General features: G+C 37.6%; 1 protein-coding gene across 5 annotated transcripts in view; it reads right to left on the bottom strand.

Moving 5' to 3' along the window:
- HECW1 (HECT, C2 and WW domain containing E3 ubiquitin protein ligase 1) overlaps window positions 1–25,310 on the bottom strand; it is a 448,536-nt gene that overhangs the window by 196,006 nt on the left and 227,220 nt on the right. For all 5 annotated transcript variants that reach the window (XM_049096371.1, XM_025449281.3, XM_049096372.1 and 2 more), the window contains one exon: window positions 3,162–3,256. In XM_049096371.1, the coding sequence (XP_048952328.1) occupies window positions 3,162–3,256 (95 nt within the window). The remainder of the gene's footprint in view (window positions 1–3,161; window positions 3,257–25,310) is intronic.

Here is a 25,310-nt window from a genome sequence, read left to right on the forward strand (position 1 = left end):
ATCATAGTTTCTGACATACAATTAGTATATACAACGAAGAATAATAAAAAAATGAGATCCTCTGAAAGGTAAGGATAGGTGACAACCTCTTTTTATCACTAGGTCCTCAATGATTGTTAGTAGGAGAAAAACAAAGGATAAGGGGGAATGAGGAAATGAGAAAAATAATGAAAACATATTGTGCTCAAAACACTGAAGGGCTGATTATATACTAAAGGGGCATTTGACATCTTTTCCTCCTTTTCAAAGAATTATATGTTTAGCATATTGCCACAGAATAACTCATTGACCCTTGGGACATGACATAATGGCCAATGGCAGCCATCTTTCCGTAAGGGATTAGTGCAGTACCAGAAATCCTCCACTGAAAAATGGATAAAATGGATACTTCAAAGTTTATTGGCAAATTGATTTTGGAAAACTTGAATAGCGTTTCCCCTTAGAAACAGTGTGCAGAAGTCCTTAAACCAGACTGCAAACACTTATTTCACCCAGAAGGCTGCTAGATTATATCAGTAACTAAACTGAGATTTTTTTCAGCTCCATCACCAGATAGCCAAATGGTTATGTAACCAAAATGGCACTTCCTGCCTGTCTCACAGATGTGCTGTGAATCAACTAAAATAAGGCAAGTGAAACTCTCCGAAGAGTGCACCAGGCTGTAATAGCCACTAGCTTAGCTATTATAAAACCCAACTGCACTTCTGCAGGAAAATGCATACTCCCTCTGCGGATGACTCCAACATGGCAGTGCGAGGACTCCTCTCTGTTCCTGGCATCATTTGGCCTTATGATCTGGTGCTCACATGTGTGGGGATTAGGAACAGAAACAACAGTTGTCTGTGGAACATACATAAAAGGTCAACCCAAGTGTCTACTGATTTATAGGAGAAAGTCATTAAGGGGATGATCATGAGGATGACAGCATTTCAAAAGTACGTCAAGCTATCCGAGATTTAAGTATAAGCAACGCTGGCACAGGTGGGATAACAACGATGAGGTTGGGGCTGACTCAGATTCAATGCAATCTCCTGACCTTTCCTGTCAAACAGTAGCTTGAAGCACTTCCCATGCTGTTTCCTCTTCTCAGACAGCCCTTGCTTTTTGTTGGCAGCTCCTGGAAAGCCTGTTTGTTGACAGTTTATCCCACTTCGTAAAGCTTGTCTACTGTGCAATCCCGGCAGTTTTCCAGGTAGTTGGCACCTTGTTCCAGGTGGTTGGCACCTCTTAGGCTTACACTGCATACCTCTGTGATGATATGTATTGCATTTTGCATTGGTCTGAGAAGCAGATTATATCTGGAGTCCCCAGTAGGCTGAGTACAGAAAAGCCAAATGCTCCAGAGAGTCCTCTCTAAAAAAGGAATCCTAAAGATTTCAGGGCTGCCCAAGCTCACACACAGTACCACTCCAGGCAGAAACAGGTGAAGAACTCTCCTCCCCCATTCCAGTCTTGAGTCGAAAAGGCTTGTCCATCAATGGGCAAGCCCATCCTGGCTGAGAAATCAGTGTGTCTGGAGAGAAGCTGCCTCATTGCATGACATGCTGTGCCTGCGTCTGTAAGGCTTTTCCTGAGTCAGCTTCCTCCACTTCCACCCTCCTTTCTTCTCTCCTGTGTGTTCAGGGTCTCTCTGCTTTATCTACCTTGTGTCTGGTTCAGCCCCAGCTCCAGCTTTGCCACCTTGGATTTAGCTGACGCTCCTTGCCTTGACAATTGGCTACTTATATCAGGGCCTCTTTGGCTTTTCCAGGTACCCTCTTTTGAGAATTCCCCACATGTGATGGGCCCAGAGAGCAGAGTTTGGCACTCTGGGAATACTTCTCTAAATCACCACACTTATGTTTCTGTCTTACCCAGTAAAGTGACAGACATCACTCTCCAGTCTGTCTGGCTACTGCAGGAAAAAATGGTACAACCAGTCAGAAATGCAGACGGTCCCTCTCTCTCTCTGCCCTTGCCTCCTGCTATATGTCATCTGACAGGAAGCCCTGGACCTCCTCTCTGGCCAGAATCCAGTTCTGCACCAGCTCTATGGATGGAGGCAGCCCAGCCCATGGCTCCAAGGCCTGCTTATCTTGCTTATACCACCAAGGACTCAAGTCATTCATCTTCCACACCCTGAAGAACTGACTTATGAACCAGCAAACCCAAGTCTTTAGAGGCAAAGTTCTTTCTTTCTTTCTTTTTTTTTTTTTTGAGGCAAAGTTCTTTCCAAATAATTCATATTTTATTTCAAATTTTCCTGCGGGAGCCCAATGTGGGGTTTGAACTCACAATCCTCAGATCAAGACCTGAGCAAAAATCAAGAATCCAATGCTTGGCTGACTGAGCCATCCAGGCTCTTTCTTTTTTACACGGAAGAAACCAAATCTTTTTTACTTACATCACCCTGACAAAGTCCTTACTGGTTTTTGGTCAGCCTCCCCCACTGAGAAATCTTTAATTTATGTGAAAAGGAAGTGGAATGCCACTTGATAGCAGATTTCAGCTAATCAGATGTATTGAAAATGAAGGTAAGAAACACCACAAAGATGCAAACTAGACTGTAATTTAGGAAAAGGCAGCATCTATTATTGGAGTACTGAGCAAAACCAGAGAGGAACAAACAAAAGATGTGTCTTAAATCCTTGGTCTGCAACTGTGAGCAAGCTCAGGTACACTTAGGCACTGCAGGCAGTTTCCTCATTCATATAAAGGAAAAAAGGACCAGCGATTATAGTCTTTTCTAGGTCTACTATTTCATTATTCTATAACCAAAATCAGTCTGAGTTTACAAATTTCTATTCCATAAACTTATTTATAAGCCTAAAAAGAAATTAAAACGTATGAAAATATAAATACTTAAGACCAAGGAATTTTTAAAAAATACGTTCTAAAGGAACATTTGTTATTCACTGCTAGTAAGCATGAATCTATTACGAACATCTCACTATTGAAGTCTAACATTTCTCAAACAAAAAGTGATGCAATTTTAATAAGTTTGCCTTTGGATCCCATTCCTTTTCACTATTTTGAGATGCATTTCTATCTACTTATCATAATCTACCACTATATCCCCATATGTGTGTACACACACATACACACATACACACACACACAAAATGGGAAAGCCAAGAAATACCAGGGTTAGCTCTGACCAAAGAGGAAGAAATGGGACTTACAGGAGCTGCAGAGTTTTTGACTGTGACACTGGGGGTGGTGGCTCGGAGGGCTCCACTCACACCATGGTAGTATTTGAAGCAGATCTTAGTTTCAGCTGAAAAACAAAAATTGCACGGTACTGAGAAGCAGAGTAGAACCCACAAAGATACATCCATTTCCAGAGGGACACCCCAGGAACTGCCATGTAGTTCCTCCTATGAGGCAGGCAGGCCACATCTGATGATGCTTATTCAACTTGTGGCTCCTTGGACAGATCTGACATCTTTCTAAATATCTGTCATCAAAAATTGGTCTTTGTACCCAAGTGAAATCTATTATTCCAACTTCTTGGAATGGAATAATTCTCAGCATCCATCCTATCCCATTAGAGGTTATTTGTTTTAAACCCTTAATTCTAAGATTCTAGGTGGTTTGATGCCTACCACCAGTCCACCAGTTCTGTAATTTTTGGTTATTTAATTGTGATTAGTGGTTTGTATCTTGGCAATTTGGAGGAGGACTTTGAGAAGTTACTGAAATACATGGATGGGAGGCATATTTTATATTTTCTAAACCAAGATACACATCAACGATAAACTCTTTGCATCATAGTTTGCTTTTCTTCAAAATCCTGTCTATGTAAATAGAAAAGATATGGTCTTGGGGGCCTACGCTGCCTGAGTTTGCATTTCAACTGCATTATTGACAATCTGTGAGACACAAGCAAGTCCCTTAACTTCCCTCAACTCATGTTCCTTGTAAAATAAATAGAACTAACGATAGTACCTACCTCACAAGGTATTGGACAAGTAAATAAAAGTTCTTAAAGTGCAAATAGTGCATGATGAGCATGATGACTAAAGACAAAATCTGTGGCCAACCTGAGTCTAGTTCATTTGAAGGTGACCTGCTTTTCCCAATTTACTGTTTGTAGGATTTTTCCTTTAAATTTGAAAAATTTGCCGGGCTATGTGTTAGCCCTTTGTATTAATTTTGTTTGCAACAACATGAGAAATCTCCACTTTGAGATCCTGTTTCTCAAATCTGGGAATTTGTCATCATTGATAATGTTTCAAAAAATAATGTCCACAATTTTCTTAGTGTGTATTTTAGATATGCTCTTTACAGAAAATATAGACAATGAGAAAAGTATAAAAAAATTTTCCGTGACTGTCCTTATTAACATATAAGATTATAAGCTTTAATATTATATGTAATACAGTAAAATAATAATGTAATAAAACTGCATTTTAAAAATTAGCATTAAACAAACAGGTTCAACTATCAAACCTTTGTTGACAACATTCTTTGCATTGAATTGATTTGTAATTTTAAGTGTTCCTGTAATTTTGAAAATTTGGGCTGTTCCCTAAAAATGAATGACTTTTTGAAAATTATGTGGAGTTCAAGTTTGCTCCCTAGGATAATGGAGCAAAACATGATGGTTACCCACCCAATATCCATTCTCCCTTTCCTCCTTAATGACAAAATCTCAATTTTATTTTGGGTGGCAATGTCCAACTAAAATACTATGTTTTGGAGCCTCCCTTGCAGATAACATTTTTGTTGTTTTCTATTGTTACTTTGGGGTTTCTGTTATCTGTAAACTTTATTATATGTAGAAAGGCTTCTTGACATAGAAAATATGAGTATTGCAATATTATTCTTTAGAAGATGTGAATATTTTAAGGATTCTCCCTTTTTGTGGCCAATCTGCTTTCCAAAATGCACTTTACACTTTCATGAGAAAATGTAGCTCTGACCATTTAATGGAACCCTTGTTAATATTAAGCATTATCAACTAAATATAAGCTTAAAATAATATTTGACTTTTATTCCATGTATTTGATTAATAGTGAGATTAAACATTTTTTCATCAAATTTTAATTAGCCATTTGTATTTACTCTTTCTTATCCATTGAACCATACTTGTCATGATTTCCCACTGCCTGGATGAAACCTGAGTGCCCACCTTTTAGTGGATATGTTTTTAATTCAGATATGTCAACACTTTCCATTTCCCTTCTTGAGTTATTCTTTCCCTGTGATGATTTTGCATTATTGTTGATTGCCTTTAAGGTCTTGGTGGACAATCTTACAACCTAGTTCTGCATTCCCCAAGGCACCTGCATTCCCCAAGTTGCACCTATGTGCAACTTGTCTGCACATAGTTAGGTATACACATCCAGATCCACTATTGCTTCAGCCTGGAAGGCAAATGTCTTATAGGTTAGGGATCATGGAGGGACACTGAATAAAGCAGTGAGCCTATATAACTGGGCAACCTCACTGAGCCTGTGCAATTCAAGTAACTCTGTCTGTAGGTGCCAGTGACATTAGCAAGGAGGGGCCAATAATCTCACCTCAAGCACAGTTGGATGGAAGGAAATTTTAGATAATGGGCATTCTGAACAGGCACTACTAGCTTCCCTTTCAAATAAAATTATTCCAATGCCTTTAAGTAAGAATGATCAGGGTAGGTAAGAACCATATGATCCTCTCAGAAAAAGCATTTGACAAAATAGAGCATGCATTCCTGATAAAAATCTTCAAAGTAGGGATAGATAGAACATACTTCATCAGCATAAAGTCCATATATGAAAGACTCAAGGCTAATATCACCTTCAAAGTGGAAAAACTGAGAGCTTTTCCTCTACAGTCAGGAACAAGACAGGGATGTCCACTCTCACCATTATATTTAACACAATACTGGAAGTCTTAGCCTCAGCAATCAGACAACAAAAAGAAATAAGGCAACCATATTGACAGGGAGAAGTCAAACTTCCACTCTTTGCAAATGACACAATACTCTATGTAGAAAACCTGGAAGACATCACCCCTCCATTGCTAAACCTAATACATGAATTCAGCAAAGTTGTAGGATATAAAATCAATGTACAGAAATCTGTTGCATTTCTATACACCTATAATGAAACACCAGAAAGAGAAATCAAGGAATTGATCCCATTTACAATTGCACCAAAACACATAAAATACCTAGAAATAAATCTAACTAAAGAAGTAAAATATCTGTACTCTGAAAACTATAGAATACTTGTGAAAGAATTTGAAGAGGACACAAAGAAATGGAAAAGCATTCCATGCTCATGGATCAGAAGAACAAACATTGTTAAAATGTCTATATTACCCAAAACAATCTACATATTTAATGCAATCCTTTTCAAAATACCACCAACATTTTTCACAGAGCTAGAATGAACAATCCCAAAATTGGCACGGAACTACAAAAGACCCCAAGCAGCCAAAGCAATCCTGAAAAAAGAAAAGCAAAACCAGAGACATTATGATTCTGGACTTTGAGCTATATTATAAAGCTCTAGTCATCAAGACAGTATGGTACTGGCACAAAATCAGACACACAGATCAGTGAAACAATAGAAAATCCAGGAGTGGATTTAATCTTTGACAAAGTAGGAAAGAATACCCAGTGGAAGACAGATAGTCTCTTCAACAAATATGTTGAGAAAACTGGACAGCAATATGCAGAAGAATAAATCTGGACCACTTTCTTACACCGTACACAAAAATAAATTCACAATGGATGAAAGACCTAAATGTGAGACAGAAATCTATCAAAATCCTAGAGGAGGACACAAGCAACTTTTTTGACCTCGGCAGTAGCAATGTCTTACTAGACACATCATCAGAGGAAAGGGAAACAAAAACAAAAATGAACTATCAGGACTTCACACCAAAATAAAAAGTTTCTTCACAGTGAAGGAAACAACAAAACTAAAAGGCAACATATCAAATGGGAGAAGATACTTGGGTTAGTATCTGATAAAGGGTTAGTTCCAAAATCTATAAAGAACTTATCAAACGCAACACCCCCAAAGTAAACCATCCAATTAAGAAATGGGCAGAAGACATGAATAGAACATTTTTCCAAGGAAGATATAGACATGGCTAACAGACTTATGAAAAGATGCTCAACATCACTCATTATCAGGGAAATACAAAACAAAACCAAAATGAAATACCAATTCATACCTGTCAGAATGGCTAAAATTGAGGATGTGGAGAAAGGGGAATCCTCTTACACTGTCGGTGGGAATACAAACTGATGCAGCCACTCTGGGGGACAGTATGAAGGTTCCTCAGAAAGTTGAAAATAGAACTACTCTATGATCCAGCAATTGCACTACTAGGTATTTACCCAAAGGATGCAAAAATACAGATACAAAGGGGTACATGCACTCCGATGTTTATAGCAGCATTATCAACAATAGCTAAACTATGGAAAGAGCCCAAATGTCCATTGCCTGATGAATGGATAAATAAAATATAGTGTATATATATATATGTATATATATACAATGTGATATTACTCAGCCATCAAAAAGAATGAAATCTTGCCATTTGCAACAAAATGGATGGAGCTAGAGTATTATGCTAAGTGAAATAGGTCAGTAGGAGAAAGACCCATATGGCTTGATCTCACTCATGAGGAATTTAAGACAGAAAATAGATGAACATATGGGAAGGGGGAAAAGAAGAAAAAAAAGAGAGAGGAAACAAACCATAAGTGACTCTTAACAATAGAGAATGAACTGATTTGATAGAGGGAGGTGGGTGAGGGATGGGCTAGATGGCTATTAAAGAGGGCACTTGTGATAAGCACTGGGTATTGTATGTAAAGTGATGAATCCCTGAATTCTGCTCCAGAAACCAATATTGCACTATATGTAAACTAACAAAATTTAAATTAAAAAAACATTGATGAGAGAAACTCAGGGTGCACAAAAAATGGAAAGACATTCTCTGCTCATGAATTGGAAGAATATTGTTAAAATGTATATACTACCCAAAGCAATCCATACATTTAATGCAATCCATGTCAAAATACCAATAGCATTTGTCACAGAACTAGAGCAAAAGATTCTAAAATTTGTATGAAACCACACACACACAAAAACCCAAATAGCCAAAGCAATCTTGAAAAAGAAAAGCAAAGTTGGAAGAAGCACAATTCCAGACTTCAAGTTATATTGCAACGTTGTAGTCATCAAAACAATATGGTACTGGCACAAAAATAGACACAGAGTTCAATGGAACAGAATAGGAAACCCAGAAATTAATCTTCAACCATATGCTCAATTAACTTTCAACAAAGTAGGAAAGAATATTCAATGGAAAAGGACAGTCTCTTCAACAAATTGTATTGGGAAAACTGGACAGCAATATACAACGAAAGAAATTGGATCGCTTTCTTACACCACACACAAAAATAAATTCAAAATGGATTAAAGACATAAATGTTATACCTGAAACAAACAAACAAACAAACAAACAAGGCCCAGAAGAGAACACAGACAGTAACTTCCATGACATCAGACATAGCAACTTTTTTGCAGATATGTCTCCTGAGATGAGGCAAATAAAACCAAATATAAACTATTGAGACTTCATCAAAATAAAAAGCTTCTGCACAGTGAAGGAAACAATCAACAAAAAGTAGAAAGCAACCTACAGAATAGGAGAAGATATTTGCCAATGACACATCTTATAAAAGATTAGTATCCAAAGAACTAATAAAACTCGACACCCAAAATACAAAGAATCCAATTAAAAACTGGGCAGAAGACATGAACAGACATTCTCTAAAGAAGATATCCAGATGGCCAACAGACATGAAAAGATGTTCATCATCACTTACCATCAGGGAAATGCAAATTAAAACTACAATGAGCTATCATTTCACACTGGTCAGAATGGCTAAAATCAACAACATAAGAAACGACAGGTGTTAGCAAGGATGTGGAGAAAAAGGAGCCCTCATGCACTATTTGTGGGGATTCAAAGGGGTATGGCCACTGTAGAAAACAGTATGGAGATTCCTCAAAAAGTTAAAAATAGAAACACCCTGCAATCCCGAAATTTCCCTACTGAGTATTTACTGAAAAAATACAAAAACAATGGGCAGCCTTGGTGGTTCAGCGGTTTAGTGCCTCCTTCAGCCTAGGGTGTGATCCTGGAGACCCAGGATGGAGTCCCACGTCAGGCTCCCTGCATGGAGCCTGCTTCTCCCTCTGTCTGTGTCTCTGCCTCTCTCTGTGTGTCTCTCATGAATAAATAAATAAAATCTTAAAAAAAAAAAAAAACAGGGGATCCCTCGGTGGCTCAGCGGTTTAGCGCCTGCCTTCGGCCCAGGGCGCGATCCTGGAGTCGCGGGATCAAGTCCCACGTCGGGCTCCCTGCATGGAGTCTGCTTCTCCCTCTGCCTGTGTCTCCACCTCTCTCTCTATGTGTCTATCATGAATAAATAAATAAATCTTAAAAAAAAAGCAAAAACACTAATTCAAAGAGATACATGCACTCTTATGTCTAGAGCAGTGTTATTTCCGATAGCCAAATTATGGAAGAAGCCCAGGTGTCCATCAATTAATGAATGGATAAAGAAGATGTGGTGTGTGTGTATAATGGAAATTTATTCAGACATAAAAAGAATGAAATCTTGCCAATTGCAACAATGTTGATGGAACTTGAGGGTATTATGCTAAGTGAAAGAAGTCAATCAGAGGAAGACAAATACCATATGATCTCACTCATATGTGGAATGTAAGAAAAAAAAGAAGGGGAAAAAGTCAGAGACAAATCAAGAAACAGACTTTTAGTTAAAGAGAACAAACTGATGGGTACTGAAGGGGAAGTGGGTGGAAGAATGGGTTAAATGGGTGACGGGGATTAAGGTGTGCACTTGTCTGATGATCACAGGATGATGTATGGAATTGTTGAATCACTAGATTGTACACCCACAACTAATATAACACTGTATGGCTAACTAACTGGAATTAAAATTAAAACTTAAAAAAAGAAAATTAAACTAAAACTTAAAAAAATAGAACTACCATAGGATCTGGCAATCCTACTGGGTATTTATCCAAAAGAACCAAAATCAGGATCTTGAAGAGATATTTGCACTTCCATGTTCACTGGACCACTATTCACAATAGCCAGGATGTGGAAACAACCTAAAGGTCCATGAATGGATGAATAAAGAAAATATGGTATATATAACTATATATATATATATATGTATATATATATATGTATATATATCTTCAAAAAGAAGGTCTTCAAAAAGAAGGAAACCTAAAATATGCAACAACATGGATGAAACTTGAGGGCATTATGCTAGGTGAAATAAGTCAGTCACAGGACAAATACTGTCTGATTCCACTGCTACGTGGTATCTAAAATAGTCAAATCATTGAAGCAGAGAGTAGAATTATGGTTTCCAGAGGCTGTCAGGAAGAGGGAAATAGGGAATTGAAAAATCAATGGTGTAAACTGTCAGTTACACAAGATAAGTAAGTTCTAAGTTGTATTAAATTATTCCTATAGTTATCAATACTATATTGTGCTGGTAATATCTGGTAAGAGGGTGTATCTCATGTTAAATGTGTTTACTACAACAGAATAAAAGTAAAAATAGTAAAAATAGAAAAATAAAAGTTATAACAAACTGGTCTTAACAGTTAATTAGCATTTAACATGTACCAGATCATAGTCATGTCATTTTGTAATTTTGATTCTCACAAAATACCTACAAAGTGTAGGAATTATTATTAATCTTTTTTTAAGTGCTTAGTACAATGCTTGGCATATAATAAGGCCTCAACAAATGTCATCTATCATTCTTTTTTTTTACATCTAAAAGCAATGAGGCCAAAATGTGAAGCTAATTATACAAGGTCACACAATGGTTGGTTCATGGAATCTGGGATTTTAGTAAACATATTAACTTTCCATTTTGATTTGTCTTTTAAAAACTTGTAATAAGTCAAGATTGTTGACAATCTTGTAGGCAATAGCAAACTTACACTTACACTGCAGTACTAGGTAATGCAGAAAACATCTAGTAAGGCTGGAAAGATACAGACATAAGTCTTCCAGAAGTAAGAGTGCCAGATAAAATATAGGATACTCAATTAAATTTGAGTTTCAGATAAACAGAGGATACATTTTAGTATAAGTCTGTTCCAATTATTACATGGAACAGACTTATACTAGAAAAGATATTCATTGTTTACTTCAAATTTAAATTTAGGAAGGTAGTCTTGGGATATTTCCCCTCTAAAATTGGAAATCCTAGCCTGAAGTCATCAGAGACCTGGTAAGACAATGGGAATACCGAGGACGACAAGATTCAGAAAAAGAAAACTATAGATGGGCCTAGGATTTGGGGTTGCTGTTTCCCTAGTTGGTGCTGGGGGTTGTGCTGATTCTAAAAAATGCAGCTGAGAAACTGAAAAAAGTGAAAAGAACTCCTTTCAGACTTGTAGGGCTAAGGGGATCAAATTAAGGATTTAGAAACTGCCAAAGAGGAGGACTCTGGTAAATCCTTCATGATTCAAGTTGGAACTCTGAACAGCAGAAAAGATCTGCTGTTGAGAATATACCTGCTCTTGCCCTTCAAATCATTTCAAGTCTTGAAATTCAATTGAGCTTATTCTGGATTGCTAGAATATCACCCAGAAGGAAATGTAAATCCTCTTAGGAGGGAAAGAACATCATTCTAAGTCTCAAATTATTTCTACAAATTTTCATTTACAATGTCTAGTTCTCAATGAAAATGGTCCAGGCACACTAAGCAACATACAAAATACCAATAAAAAAGTGGGCTTTATAAGTTAACTCATATGGCTTCTAGATATGGGTGTTACCAGACACAAGCTTTATTGAACATATACTGAAAACGTTCAAGGAAATAAAAGACAAGATCGAAAATATCAACAAAGAATGAAGCCTATAAAAATGAACCAAACGGAAATTCTGGATCTAAAAAACTACAATTTTGAAATAGTGTACTCAATAGATGGATTTTAAAGTAGATTACACAAAACACATGAGCATATTTAGGGAACTGGAATATAGGTCAGGAAAAATTTCAGAATGAAGCACGCAGAGAAAAAAGGTATAAAATATAAAAGAGAAGAAACATATGGGATACTAGGGGGTGGTCTAAAATATGTATAAATTGAAATCCAAAAGAAGAGGAGAGAGACAATGGTGTTAAAGCCAAAAATTCTCCAAAAGTGAAAATTTTCCAAAAAGTTCCAAAAGTTATAAAAAACATCTAGCGATAGATTCAAGAAACTCTATGAATCCAAAAAGAACACAGCACACAGACATCACTGTAAAACTTTGAAAAAGAATAGAAAAATCACATCTCCAACCAATGAAATTAAGAGCTAGATTATCTTCATAGGAACAACAATTTGACAGAGGACTATTCAGTATCAACAGAAACCACAGAAAACAAAGGAATGACAGCTTTACTGTGTTAAAATATAACTGTTATGTAGAATTCTGCAACCCAGAAAAATATTCTTTAAGAATAAGGTGATTATTCCCATTGCTGTCTGGACATTGCACAGATTGCCAGCACCATGAATATCTGAACTTCATAGCAAATTTTTAGCTATCCATATGTTACAATGTCTGCAAAGCAGAAATGCCCAAATCTTATGAATCAAAATATGATCAGAGTTGATGACTGAGAAAGACACTTGGACCAGCACAGAAGTAAAATGCCTTCCTTTGTGAACCACTTATTTGTGCAGAAAGAAACAAATTACCTATGCAATAACATTCTGTAGCAAGAAAAAGGAGCTTAAATCTACCAATATTTCATTTGTGAAAGAGATGTGAGACATCCAGGAAAAGCAATTTTAAGAAGTTATAATAATTGCATGAGAGTCAGTCCCAACAGTTATCTAAAGGAGTAATGGAGAGTACAATATTTTCAAATGCTCAAAAAGATCAAGAAGCAATGGAGAGGAAGTGGAGATAAAAGAATTCTCATGTACTGTTGGTGGGAATGCAAATTGGTGCAGCCACTGAGGAAAATAGGATGGAGGTTACTTAAAACATTAGAAAGTAGAATGATCATATGATCCCATAATTCCACTACTGGGTATTTACCCAAAGAAAATGAAAACACTAATTTGAAAAGATATATGCACACCTATGTTTATTGAAGGATTATTTACAATAGTAAATAAAGATATGGAAGGAGCCATTCCAAGATATGGAAGGAGCCCAAGTGTCTATTGATAGATGAATTGCTAAGGAAACTGTGATATATACACACACACACACACACACACTACACACACATACACACACACACTGGAATATTACTCAGCCATTAAAAAAATGAAATCTTGTCATCTCCAATGACATGTGTGAAGTTAAAGGGTATAATGCTAAGTGAAATAAGTCAGAGAGAGACAAACACCATATGCTTGCAGTCATATGTGGATGTAAAAAACAAAACAAAGAGACAAAAACACAGACTCTTACAGCACTATATGTTAATTATACCTCAGTAAAAAAAACAATAAGATACAAATTAAATTTTGAATTTGAAGAATACTTAGCTTCAGTAAGAGGAAGTATTAAGAGCAATATTTTTAAAGAAATAATCAACATTAATGATATAAATCTTCTTAGGTCTCCCAGTCTACCCTACATAGCAATATGTTCTTTTGTGTTTGTTTTTTTCATAAAATGGAATTAAATAGAAAAAACAATATTGAATTAAATAGATTTTAAAAAATAGGTAGCTTAGACAAAGGCTGTGATTTTTGACAAAAACAAAAGGAAGGACTTCCTAATAAACGGGAATAAATGGAATTAGTGTTCATTGACAAGGTGTCTAACATTGAAGATTCCATGATATATGTAAATAGTTAATACTGGAAAAGTTTTAATTAAAGCTGATATTGTCTGTTAGATATCTTGAAGGCAGAGTTTTATTAAAGCCTCTCATGTATCAGGCTCTGGTTTTGGACTGATATCAGAATGAAGCAGTCACCTTTTATATACGATGTCCTATAATATTTCATTTTAGCAGTTTGCATTCAAGAACTCCTTCAAAAAAAGAAAATTATGTAAGTGTGAAAGCCATAAGAAGTTGTACCTATGATCTCATTCATATGTGGAATTTAAGAAACAAAACAGAAGATCATAGGGGAAGAGAGGAAAAAATAGAACAAGACAAAATCAGAGAGGAAGACAAATCATAAGAGACTCTTAATCATAGGAAATAAACTGAGGGTTGCTGGAGGGGTGGGGGTGGAGGGATGGGGTAACTGAGTGATGGACATTAAGGAGGGCACGTGATGTAATGAGAACTGGGTGTTATATAAAACTGATGAATCACTGAACTCTATATCTGAAACTAATAATACATTATATATAAATTTAATTTAAATTTTAAAAATGCAAAAATCCTGTCATTTGCAAAGATGTGGATGGAACTAGAAGGTATTATACTAAGTGAAATAAGTCAATCAGAGAAAGACAATTATCAGATGATCTCACTCAAATGGAAAATTTAAGAAATGAAACAGAGGATCATAGGGGAAGCAAGAAAAATAAAATAAGACAAAATCAGAAAGGGAGACAAACCATAAGAGATTCTTAATCATAGGAAACAAACTGAAGGTTGCCGGAGGGGGTGGGAGGACAAGCCAACTGGATGATGGGCATTAAAGAAGGCACGTGATGTAATGAGCCGGGTATTATATAAGACTGATGAATCAGTGACCTCTACCTCTGAAAACCAAAATACATTATATGTCAATTAATTGAATTTAAAAAAAAGCAGTTGTACTGAAAAAACTTTGTTCTATTATAAATAGCTCTGAAAAAAATGGTGTTTTCACCTGGCACTCAAATGATATTTTTGTAGTAAAATTCTTATTCAAGTAAAATATGACTATTAGAAAAAAAGAAAACCTTACTGTATTACAGAATATCAAATTGATTTGTCAAAATTTTGTAATTTGGAAGATATTATCTCACTTAAATCTGTACTTCCAGAAGTGGTTTAGAATGTTGTATTATGGACTAATTATATTAACTTTGTAATTTGAAAATAATTGAAAAAAATGAAGTCATAAATTTTGAATAAGCAGAGGAGATATTCGATCTTTAAGTATTTCAGATTTGCTTAACTTATAAAAATTTCGACGTGATAAACTTATGTTTCTCTAGTAGCTAAATTATGATTACTTCAATGAAAAATATTTAAATATAACTTGTTTCTGAAGTAATTATAATAACTGACATATTTCTTTTTACATGAAGAACTGTACACTATTTAAATAATTTCCTATTTTCTTCTGTTTATGATTTAAACAGAAGAGCTGAAATTAAGAACTGTACATTATTTAAATAATTTCCTATTTACAGCAGCATAAATCCTATGTTAATGCTTCCAAATATGGTACCACAGAGAAGAAAGAGCTTGATCCAAATGAACCATTACATAAAATAATATTCCAACTTTAATTTATGGGCAATATTTATTTCAGGTGCTAGACGGCCAATTCTAAGCTCAACAATGATCCAATAAAAGTATTTTGTTTCCTGTTTCAGTGCTGGTTATTAGATAAGTATTTCTGGTCTCTAGGATCATTGCTTGTGGAGTATTTGCTAAAAGGCAATTAGAGGCTTCCTCTTCCTTCTAGAATAGATTAATTGTAGCAGATAAATGCTTCTGCTGCTAACTCAGTAAGCTGATTTTGAAACAAAATGTTTAAGGCACTGCAGAACATTGGAAACAACAAGAGCTACACATTCTAGACAGGAGGCACTAGTTAGGGGACTGATAACCTTCAGACCCTTTCCTTAGTGGCAGAGACCAGCAGAGCTGCTGCTGGCCATGTGGGGCCAGAGTGACAGGACTGGAGACCTCAATAACCAGCTGATTTCTCCTTAGACCTTTGGCAAATCCTAAGCTTTTAGGACAAAAGGCTAAAAATCTAATCATGGAAACATCTGAAAAGTAGAACCCAAATATTTTGTCTCTTTGTAGTGAGGAGGCCTGGCAGAGAGAGGGTCAGGGAAGCGTCCCTGGTGAAAACCCTTGGCTCTCTATGTAAGCCCTGGAGAGGGGTCCCCAGGAACATGGTGAGCCAAAGGGAGATTTTGACTTACCGAGACAGCACTGTACCTCATTCAGCGCATCCTCTCTTTGGGCCACCACCATCAGCACCTCCACCCCTGAGCTGAGGAAAGGGCAAATGCTCTCCAGGGGAAGATGCCACTGACAAAGTTTCTACATTTCCCAGCCAACATGCGATGATGGATAGAAAATTGCCATGTACAGTAAAAGACAGAAGTAACTGACCTAAAGCCAAGAACCAAAAATGGAAATAGAATCCTGACACTGAAGTCATTAAGCAAAGACTTTCTTTTTCTAATTTAAATTTAATTAATTAACATATAATGTATTATTAGTTTAGTGATTCATCAGTTGCATACGACACCCAGTGCTCACTACATCAAGCACCCTCCTTAATCCCCTTCACCCAAGAAAAGACAAAAGAAAACAGATAAAGTGCAACCTTTGTCAGAAAATCAGAACCAACAGAAATGAATCAAATAGTGACTTTATTATTGAAAAACAGAAGAGCTGAAATTAAGAACTTAATACCTGGGCTTAGCAGCATAGCATATTTAGCAGGAAAAGGGGCAGCAAGATGCATTCATAGAGTACATCCAGATTGAAGGAAGAGACAGAAAAAAGAATAATAAATACAGAAGGGAGAACAAGGGATATAAGGGACAGTAGAATGACTGGAATCCCAGAGAACTGGGAAAAGTAGTAAGGAGATAGTAATAGTTTATCAGCTAGCCTCAGGATAAATCACTCATAAAAACATCATAATTCAACTGCTGAAAACAAAAGACAAAGGGAAAAGTCTTAAAAGCATCAGAGGAAAAATTCCACATTATTTTCAGAGGAATGACAGAAATTCTAACATGACTTTTCAGAAGACAGAGAAATAACATTCCTAAATGCTATAGAAAATAACAGCTAGCCTAGAATTTCATATAACTGTGAAAGTATTTTTCAGAAGTCAAAGGGATATAATAACAGATAAACAAAAACTGTGGGGTTCATCACGAGGAGGCCTGCACTAAAAGAAATCCAGAAAAGAAGCTCTTTCCTTTTAGAAGGAGAATGATCCCAGGCAAAAACAGAGATGTGCAAGGGCTTGCACTAAATGGCAGCACAGAAGTTGGACCCTAGGGTTGTCTCATCCCCTGAAAACAGCTGGATAACTATCAAATCAGCCCGAGGACGGACAGAACAAATTCCACAACCAGAGTGAGAGAAGAAGACACCTCAAGGAAGGTAGGCAGCACAGAGACTTGGTTTGGGGCTGAAATGGACCACTGGGGCTGCAGGGAAGAGGGAGCTGCGGTTGCAGAGAGATGCATGTGCATGGTGGGGGGTACACACAGGGGAATGAACAAGGAAAACATTTCCCCAAAGCCATTGGTTGTGAAAATAAGAGGGGTTAATTTTCAGGAGTCCTTGCAACAAACAGAGCTTGAACACTGGAGTTTTAAAGGTCATTGGGCTTGGCTGGGATAGAGCCCTGAGCCTGCTGCCCCTCTCCTGGAGGGAAGCTGGCAAACAACCCGGGGGCAGACAGCATGGAAACAGCAATCTCAGGAGCACCTGGGGCACACAGCGGGGAGACTGTTGACTCTTTTTGGAGCACATCCCTGTGAGGTAGTGTTCACAGAGGCTCCTCTCTCGAACAAAGGAGCCACTTGGCACCATTTCCCTCCCTCACCCCTCACCTCCCACCTGCAGAGGGCAGCTGGCCTAACCCTGGCTGCCTCGCCTGGTTCTCCAAGTCCCAGCCGCCTGTGCTCTGGTGCAGAACTCACCCCCAGGAGACCAGCACAGGCTCCTGCCCACACAACATCCCTAAAGCCTGGAGTTTCAAAAGTCAGTAGCTTGGCTGAGTTAGAGCCCAGAGGGCAATGTGCTACTCCTGGGGAGAAGGCGGGCAAACAACCCAGGGGCAGACAGTGTGAAAATCAAAATAAAAAATGCCTAGGACACACAGAAGGAGATTATTTTCTGTTTTTGGAATGCTTCCCTGGGAGGCAATAGGTACTGAGATTCCTCTCTGGACACAAAAGAGTGGACTGATGCCCTTTCCCCCTCCCACCCCTCAACATAAACGTGGAGCCACCTGCAGGAGGCAGCACAGTGCCTAAGTTGGCTGTCTAATAGAAGGCATATTATCACACCCTATACTCCTGCACTCTGGCAGGCCTGCCCTTCCTGGGCAAGTACACCTCACTGCCAGCATGGTGAGCCCCTTCACTGGAAAACCAATAGAAACCCCTGCCCACACCATATCTCCCAACTAGAGAATTCTGCAGGGGCTTAGTTCTAGTGGAAGTAGTATCAGGTCTTACTTCACAAACAGACCAGAGCACATCTAGTTAAAACTTTCCGCTTCTGGCCAAGTACCAAATACTGCCTACTGCAGGCAAGGAGAGCCTATGCAGACAGCTGACCTGAAGGATGAAGCTGCCAAAACACAGCAGCAGAGAGCACACAGCACCCACCTGAAAAACTCTCTGAAGCACCAGGCCCTAGACACTACAAGGCTTCATAAGACCATTACTTTCAGAGACAGAGCCATAACTGGCTTTTCTAATACATAAAAGAAGGCAGAGACTTAGGCATAATGCCAAGATGGAGGAATTCATCCCACATGAAAAAACAAAATAAGATCACAGCCAGAGATCTAAGAGAAACAGATATAAGTAACATGCCTGATGGAGAATTTAAAGGGATGATCATAAGGATACTTGCTGGGCTTGAGAAAAGAATGGAAACCTTCAGGGAGGCCCTTGGCACACAGATAAAAGAGTTAAGAAACAATCAGCCCGAAATGAAAAATGCAACAACTGAGATTTGAAACACACTGGATGTAATGACCACAAAGCTGGAAGAAGGTGAGGAATGAATTATTGACCTAGAAGACAAAATAATGGAAATAATAAAGCTGAACAAAAGAGAGAAAAAAGAATTATGGATCAAGAGAATAGGCTTAGGGAACTTGGTGTCTCGATCAAATGTAGTAACATTCATATTACAGAAGTCCCAGAAGAGGAGAGAAAAAAGGGGGCAGAAAACTGATTTGAGGAAATAATAGTTGAAAACTTCCATAATCTAGTGAAGGAAACAGATTCCAGAGGCACAGAGAACTCCCATCAAAATCAGCAAAAACAGGCCAGTACCAAGATATATTGTAATTAAATTTGTAAAATATAGTGATAAAGAAAAAAATCTTAAAAGCAGGAAGATGAAAGAAGTCCATAACTTACAGGAAAGACCTGTAAGGCTTGTTGAGATTTCTCCATAGAAACTTGGCAGGCCAGAAGGGAGTAGCATGATATATTCAGTGTGTTGAATGGGAAAAGTCTGCAGCTAAGAATACTCTATCCAGCAAGGCTCTCATTCAGAATTAAAGGAGAGCTAAAGAGTTTCTTGAATAAGTAAAAACTAAAGAAGTTTGTGACTACTACACCAACCCTATTGGAAGCAATATTAAAAGAGACTCTGAGTGGAAAGGGAAGACTAAAAGTGACAGAGACAAGAAAGGAACAGAGAAAATCTCCAGAAAGAGACAAGTAAGAAAATACTCTAAATGAATATCTATCAATAATTACTTAGAATTACTAAAGGCTCCAATCAAAAGATACAGGATATCAGAATGGAGATACACACACACACACACACACACACACACACACACATACATATACTGCCTACAACAGACTCCTTTTAGACTTAAAGACAACTGCATATTGAAAGTGAGGGGATAGAGAAACATTTGTCATCAAATGGATGTCAAAAGAAAGCCAGAGTAGGAATACTTATATTGCACAAACTACACTTTAAACCAAAGACTTTAACAAGATATGAAGGGGGCACTATGTCATAATAAAGAGGAAAATCCAACAAGAAGATCTAACAATTGTAAATATTTATGCCCCTAATATGGGAGCACCCAAATATATAAAACAACTAATAACAAACATAAAGGATCTCATTGATAATAATATGATAATAGTAGGGGACCTTAATACATCAATGGACAGATCATCAAAGCAGAATATCAACAAGGAAACAGTGGCTTTGAATGACACACTGGACCAAATGGACTTAACAGACATATTCAGAACACTGGATCCTAAAGAAGCATTCCTTTTCTTTCTTTCTTTTTTTCTTTCTTTCTTTCTTTCTTTCTTTCTTTCTTTCTTTCTTTCTTTCTTTCTTTCTTTTTTTTTTTTGGTTTTTTATTTATTTATTCGAGAAACAGAGAGAGGGAGAGGCAGAGACACAGGCAGAGGGAGAAGCAGGCAGAGGGAGAAGCAGGCTCCATTGCAGGGAGCCTGATGTGGGACTCAATCCTGGGTCTCCAGGATCACGCCCTGGGCTGAAGGCGGCGCTAAACCGCTGAGCCGCCCAGGCTGCCCAAGCATTCTTTTTCAAGTGCACATGAGACATTCTTCAGAATAAGTCACCTACAAGGTCACAAATCAGGCCTCAAGAAAGACAAAACAATTGGGATCATACCATGCATATTTTCTGATCAGAACACTATGAAACTTGAAGTCAATCACCAAACAAAACAAAACAAAACAAACCCAAAAAAACTGGAAAGGCCTCAAATACATGGAGGTTAAACAACATGTACTACACAATGAACGACCAGGACGAGGAAATCAAAAAAGAAATTTTAAAAAATGCATGGAAACAAATGAAAATGAAAACAAAATGGCCCAAAACATTTGGGATGCAGCAAAAGGCCTACCTCAAGAAGCAAGAAAAATCCCAATTAACCTAACTTTATGCCTAAAGGACCCAGAAAAGAACAACAAACACAGCCTAAAGCCAACAAGAGGAAGGGAAATAGTAAAGATTAAGGCACTAGAACAGTTCAATGAAACCAGGAGCTGATTCCTTGAAAAAAAGTAATAAAATTGATAACACCTTAACCAGACTTATCAAAAAGAAGAGAAAGGACCCAAATAAATAAAATTACAAATGAGAGGAGAAATAACAACCAACACCACAGAAATACAAACAATTGTAAGAGAATATTATGAAAAACTGTATGCCAACAAATCAGGCAAACTGGAAGCAACGGATGACTTCCTAGGAACATATAAACTAACAAAACTGCAACAGGAAGAAATAGAAAATTATAAAAAATTAATAGCCAGCAAAGAAATTGCATCAATAATAAAAAATCTCCCAACAAACAAATATGCAGGCCAGATGGCTTCACAGGGGAATTCTACTAAACATTTAAAGACTTAATACCTATTCTTCTCAAACTATTTTAAGAAATAGAAATGGAAGGAAACATTTAAAATTGTTCTATGAGGCCAGAATTACCCTGATACCAAAACCAGATAAAGTCACCACTTAAAAGGAGAACTGCAGGCCAATATTCCTGATGAACAATAGATGCAAAAATTCTCAATAAACACCAGCAAACTGAATCCAACAGAACATTAAAAGAACCATTCACCACAATCAAGTAGTATTTATTCTTGGGCTGCAAGGTGGTTCAATATTTGCAAATCAATCCATGTGATACATTACATCAATAAGAGAAAGGATAGGAAATGTATGATCCTTTTAATAGATGTAGAAAAAGCATTTGACAAAGTACAATAGCCATTCTTGATAAAAATCCTCAACAAAGTAGGGTGAGAGGTAATATCCCTCAACATAATAAAGACCATATGGGAAAAATCCACAGATAATATCATCCTCAATGGGGAAAAACTGAGAGCTTTTCTTCCACAGTCAGGAAAAAGACAGGGATGTGCACTCTCACTGTTATTTAACATAGTAGAAGTCCTAGCCACACCAATTGGACAACAAAACGAAATAAAAGGCATCCAAATCAGCAAAGAAGAAGTCAAACTTTCAGCATTTGCAGACAACACAATACTCTATATAAAAAAGCCCAAAAGACTCCACCAAGAAATTGTGAGAACCAATGCAGAAATTCAATAAAGTCACAGGATACAAAACCAACGTATAGACATCTGTTGCATTTCTTTACATCAATAACAAGGCAGCAGAAAGAGAAATCAAGGAATTAATCCTGTTTACAACTGTACCTAAAATAATAAGAAAATGAATGTTCTATCAATATCCTATGAATAAACCTTACCAAAGAGGTAAAAGATCTGTACTCTGAAAACCATAAAACACTGATGAAAGAAATTGGAGAGGACACAAAGAACAGGAAAGGCATTCTATCTTCATGGATCAGAAGAACAAACATTGTTAAAGTGTCTATACTACCCATTTAATGCAATCCCTATCAAAATACCACCAGCATTTGTCACAGAGCTAGAATAAACAATCCTAAAATTTGTATGGAAGCAAAAGACCCAGAATAGCCAAAACAATCTTGAAAAAGAAAATCAAATTTGGAGGCATCACAATTCTGGACCTCAATTACATTATAAAGCTATAGTGGTCAAGACAGTATGGTATTAGCAAAAACCAGACACATAGATCAGTGGAACAGAATAGGAAACCCAGAAATGAACCCACAACTATATGATCAATTAATCTTCAACAAAACAAGAAAGAAAATTCAATGGAAAAAAGACAGTCTCTTCAACAAATTGTGTTGGGAACACTGGAGAGCAATGTGCAAAGAATGAAACTGGACCACTTTCTTACACCATATACAAAAATAAATTCAAAATACATCAAAGATCTAAATGTGAGACAAATGTGAAACCATTAAAAATGTGAAGCTATTAAATGTGAAACCATTAAAATCCTAGAGAAAACACAGGCAGTAACCTCTTTGACATCAGCCATAGCGACTTCTTACAGAAATAAAAGCAAAAATAAACTATTGGGATTTCATGAAAATAAAAAGCTTCTGCACAGCAAAGGAAACAGTCAACAAAACTAAAAGGAGCTTAGGAAATGGGAGACATTTTCTAGTGACATCTAATAAAGGGTTAGTATCCAAAATATATAAAGAACTTATAAAACTCAACACCCAAGAAACAAATAATCTAATAAAAAATGGGCAAAAGACATGAAAGGTATTTTTCTTTCTTTTTTTTTTTTTAAGATTCTATTTATTTATTCATGAGAGACACACAGAGAGAGGCAGAGACACAGGCAGAGGGAGAAGCAGGCCCCCTGCGGGGAGCCCAAAGCATGGATAGAGCTAGAGAGAACTCTGGTAAGGAAATAAGTCAGTCAGAGAAAGACAAATATTATATGATTTAACTCATAGGTGGAATTTAATAAACAAAACAATCATAGGGGGAAAAAGAGGAAAACCAAGAAACAGAGTCTTAACTATCCAGGAGGTAGGTGGGGAAATGGGTTCAACAGGTGATGGGGATTAAGGAGGGCACTTGTGATGAGCACTGGGTGTCGTGTCGAAGTGCTGAATCACTAAATTATACACCTGAATCTAATATTACACAGTGTGTTAACTAACTGGAATGTACACAAAAACTAACAACAACAACAACAAAGCAAAAAGCATGCAGAATTAAAAAAAAAAAAACCCCACATGTGAAGGAAGGAGGGAAGAAATACAGAATGGGTTAAAATGTGAGTAAAGCTTTGCTTCTTGATTTGGGTGCTGTGTACATGGATGTGTTCACTTTCTGAAAATTCATAAGCTCTGCATTTAAATTTGTGCATTTTTTTCTGTTGTTTTATGCTTCACTTAGAATTTTACCAAAACAAAGCAAAACAAAAACTGCTTAGTGGAAAATTTACAGCCTTAAATGCATACATAGAGAAGAATAGCTAAAAACCAATGAGCTAAGCAGCCATCTCAAGAAATTAGAAACAGCACAACAAATTAAACCCAAGAAGAGTCGATGGGAGGAGATCATAAAAAATAAAAATAAGAGCAGAAAAGAATTAAACAGAAAACATACAGAGAGGATCAAGAAAACCAAAGGTTGGTTCTTTGGAAAGATTAATAAAATAAAAAATCCCCAGTGAGGGATAGAGAGAAGGATAGAGAATCTGAAATGAGAAAGAAGCACCACCTGGCTACTGATAAACTCTTCTTGTCCCCGTACCTCCCCCCCCTAGGTGGGGCCTGCTGAATTGTCTCTAAGCCTCCCTGGGGACATTCAAGCTGGAAGCAGTCCAATAGATCCGTAGAAGCCAAGGATTGGCCATGACACCAGAGTCCAGGACCTTCTGTGCTGCATATTTTTATCCCTAATCCTGGATTACTGGGGTAGGTCTCTGCATTTCAGTCCAGATAGTGGGTAGGCTTTTGAGGGGGTCAGATGGTGGAGAACTGAGTTTCCTAGGATTGAGGTAGGATAGGTAAATCCCAACTGCTGGACAATCCTTCTGGAGAGCTCCAGATGGCAGAAAGTACAGCTCCTGGCATAAAGGGAGAGGGTCACATGGAGGCCCTTCCCCAAATCCCATGCTGATCACTAATGTCTTAAGCCGGCTCTTGACCTGCTGGAGTGTGTTCTAGAGGTCTCTCAGGGAAGCATGTACTTTTCTTAGGTATTAGCCAACTTCTTCCAGATTCGTGGTGTCATGAAGCACAAGGATACACTGTGGAAGTGTAGACGTATCAAGGACAGTGTTGAGAGTGTGTGGGTGGAGGAGGGAAGCAATCTAAGCATAACTTTTAAAAAAAAATTTATTGATTTTATTTATTTATTCATGAGAGACACACACAGAGAGGCAGAGACACAGGCAGAGGGAGAAGCAGGCCCCCTGCAAGGAGCCCAAAGCAGGACTCGATCCCAGGACCCCAGGATCACAACCCGAGCCCAAGGCAGACACTCAACCACTAAGCCACCCAGGCGTCCCTCATCAGCATGACTTTTAAAATGAACTGTTTATGATCAGTAAGAGCATTTTGAACATTGACTTATAAAACTGGATCAAGGTGAGAACCACAAATGAATGTCAGGGGCCTGCTTCGGAAGACCTAATTGTTGGATGATTTTCATGACATTGGGGCACGAGATGTAACGCACCACCACAGTAAAGCAGGTCAGAGCTCCACAGCCATGGCTATGCAGGAGCTTGGGAGGGGTAATAATAATCCTTTAGGCTAACTGGGCACGTCCTTGACCATGCACAGATCTTAGGGATGATAGCATGAGGCAGTGCAATTGCTGATCCATGGTCACCAGATATTCCTGTGACCATATTTAACAGGGCTGATGTAGTACCAGCTCCAGGGACACCGCGCATGGAAATCCACTGAAATAGCTCTCCTGGAGTTGTGTAACACAGACAGTCATGCTCTAATCTTGTGAAT

Source organism: Canis lupus, chromosome 18, assembly GCF_003254725.2.
Source record: "Canis lupus dingo isolate Sandy chromosome 18, ASM325472v2, whole genome shotgun sequence".
In the NCBI taxonomy this organism is placed as follows: Eukaryota; Metazoa; Chordata; class Mammalia; order Carnivora; family Canidae; genus Canis; species Canis lupus.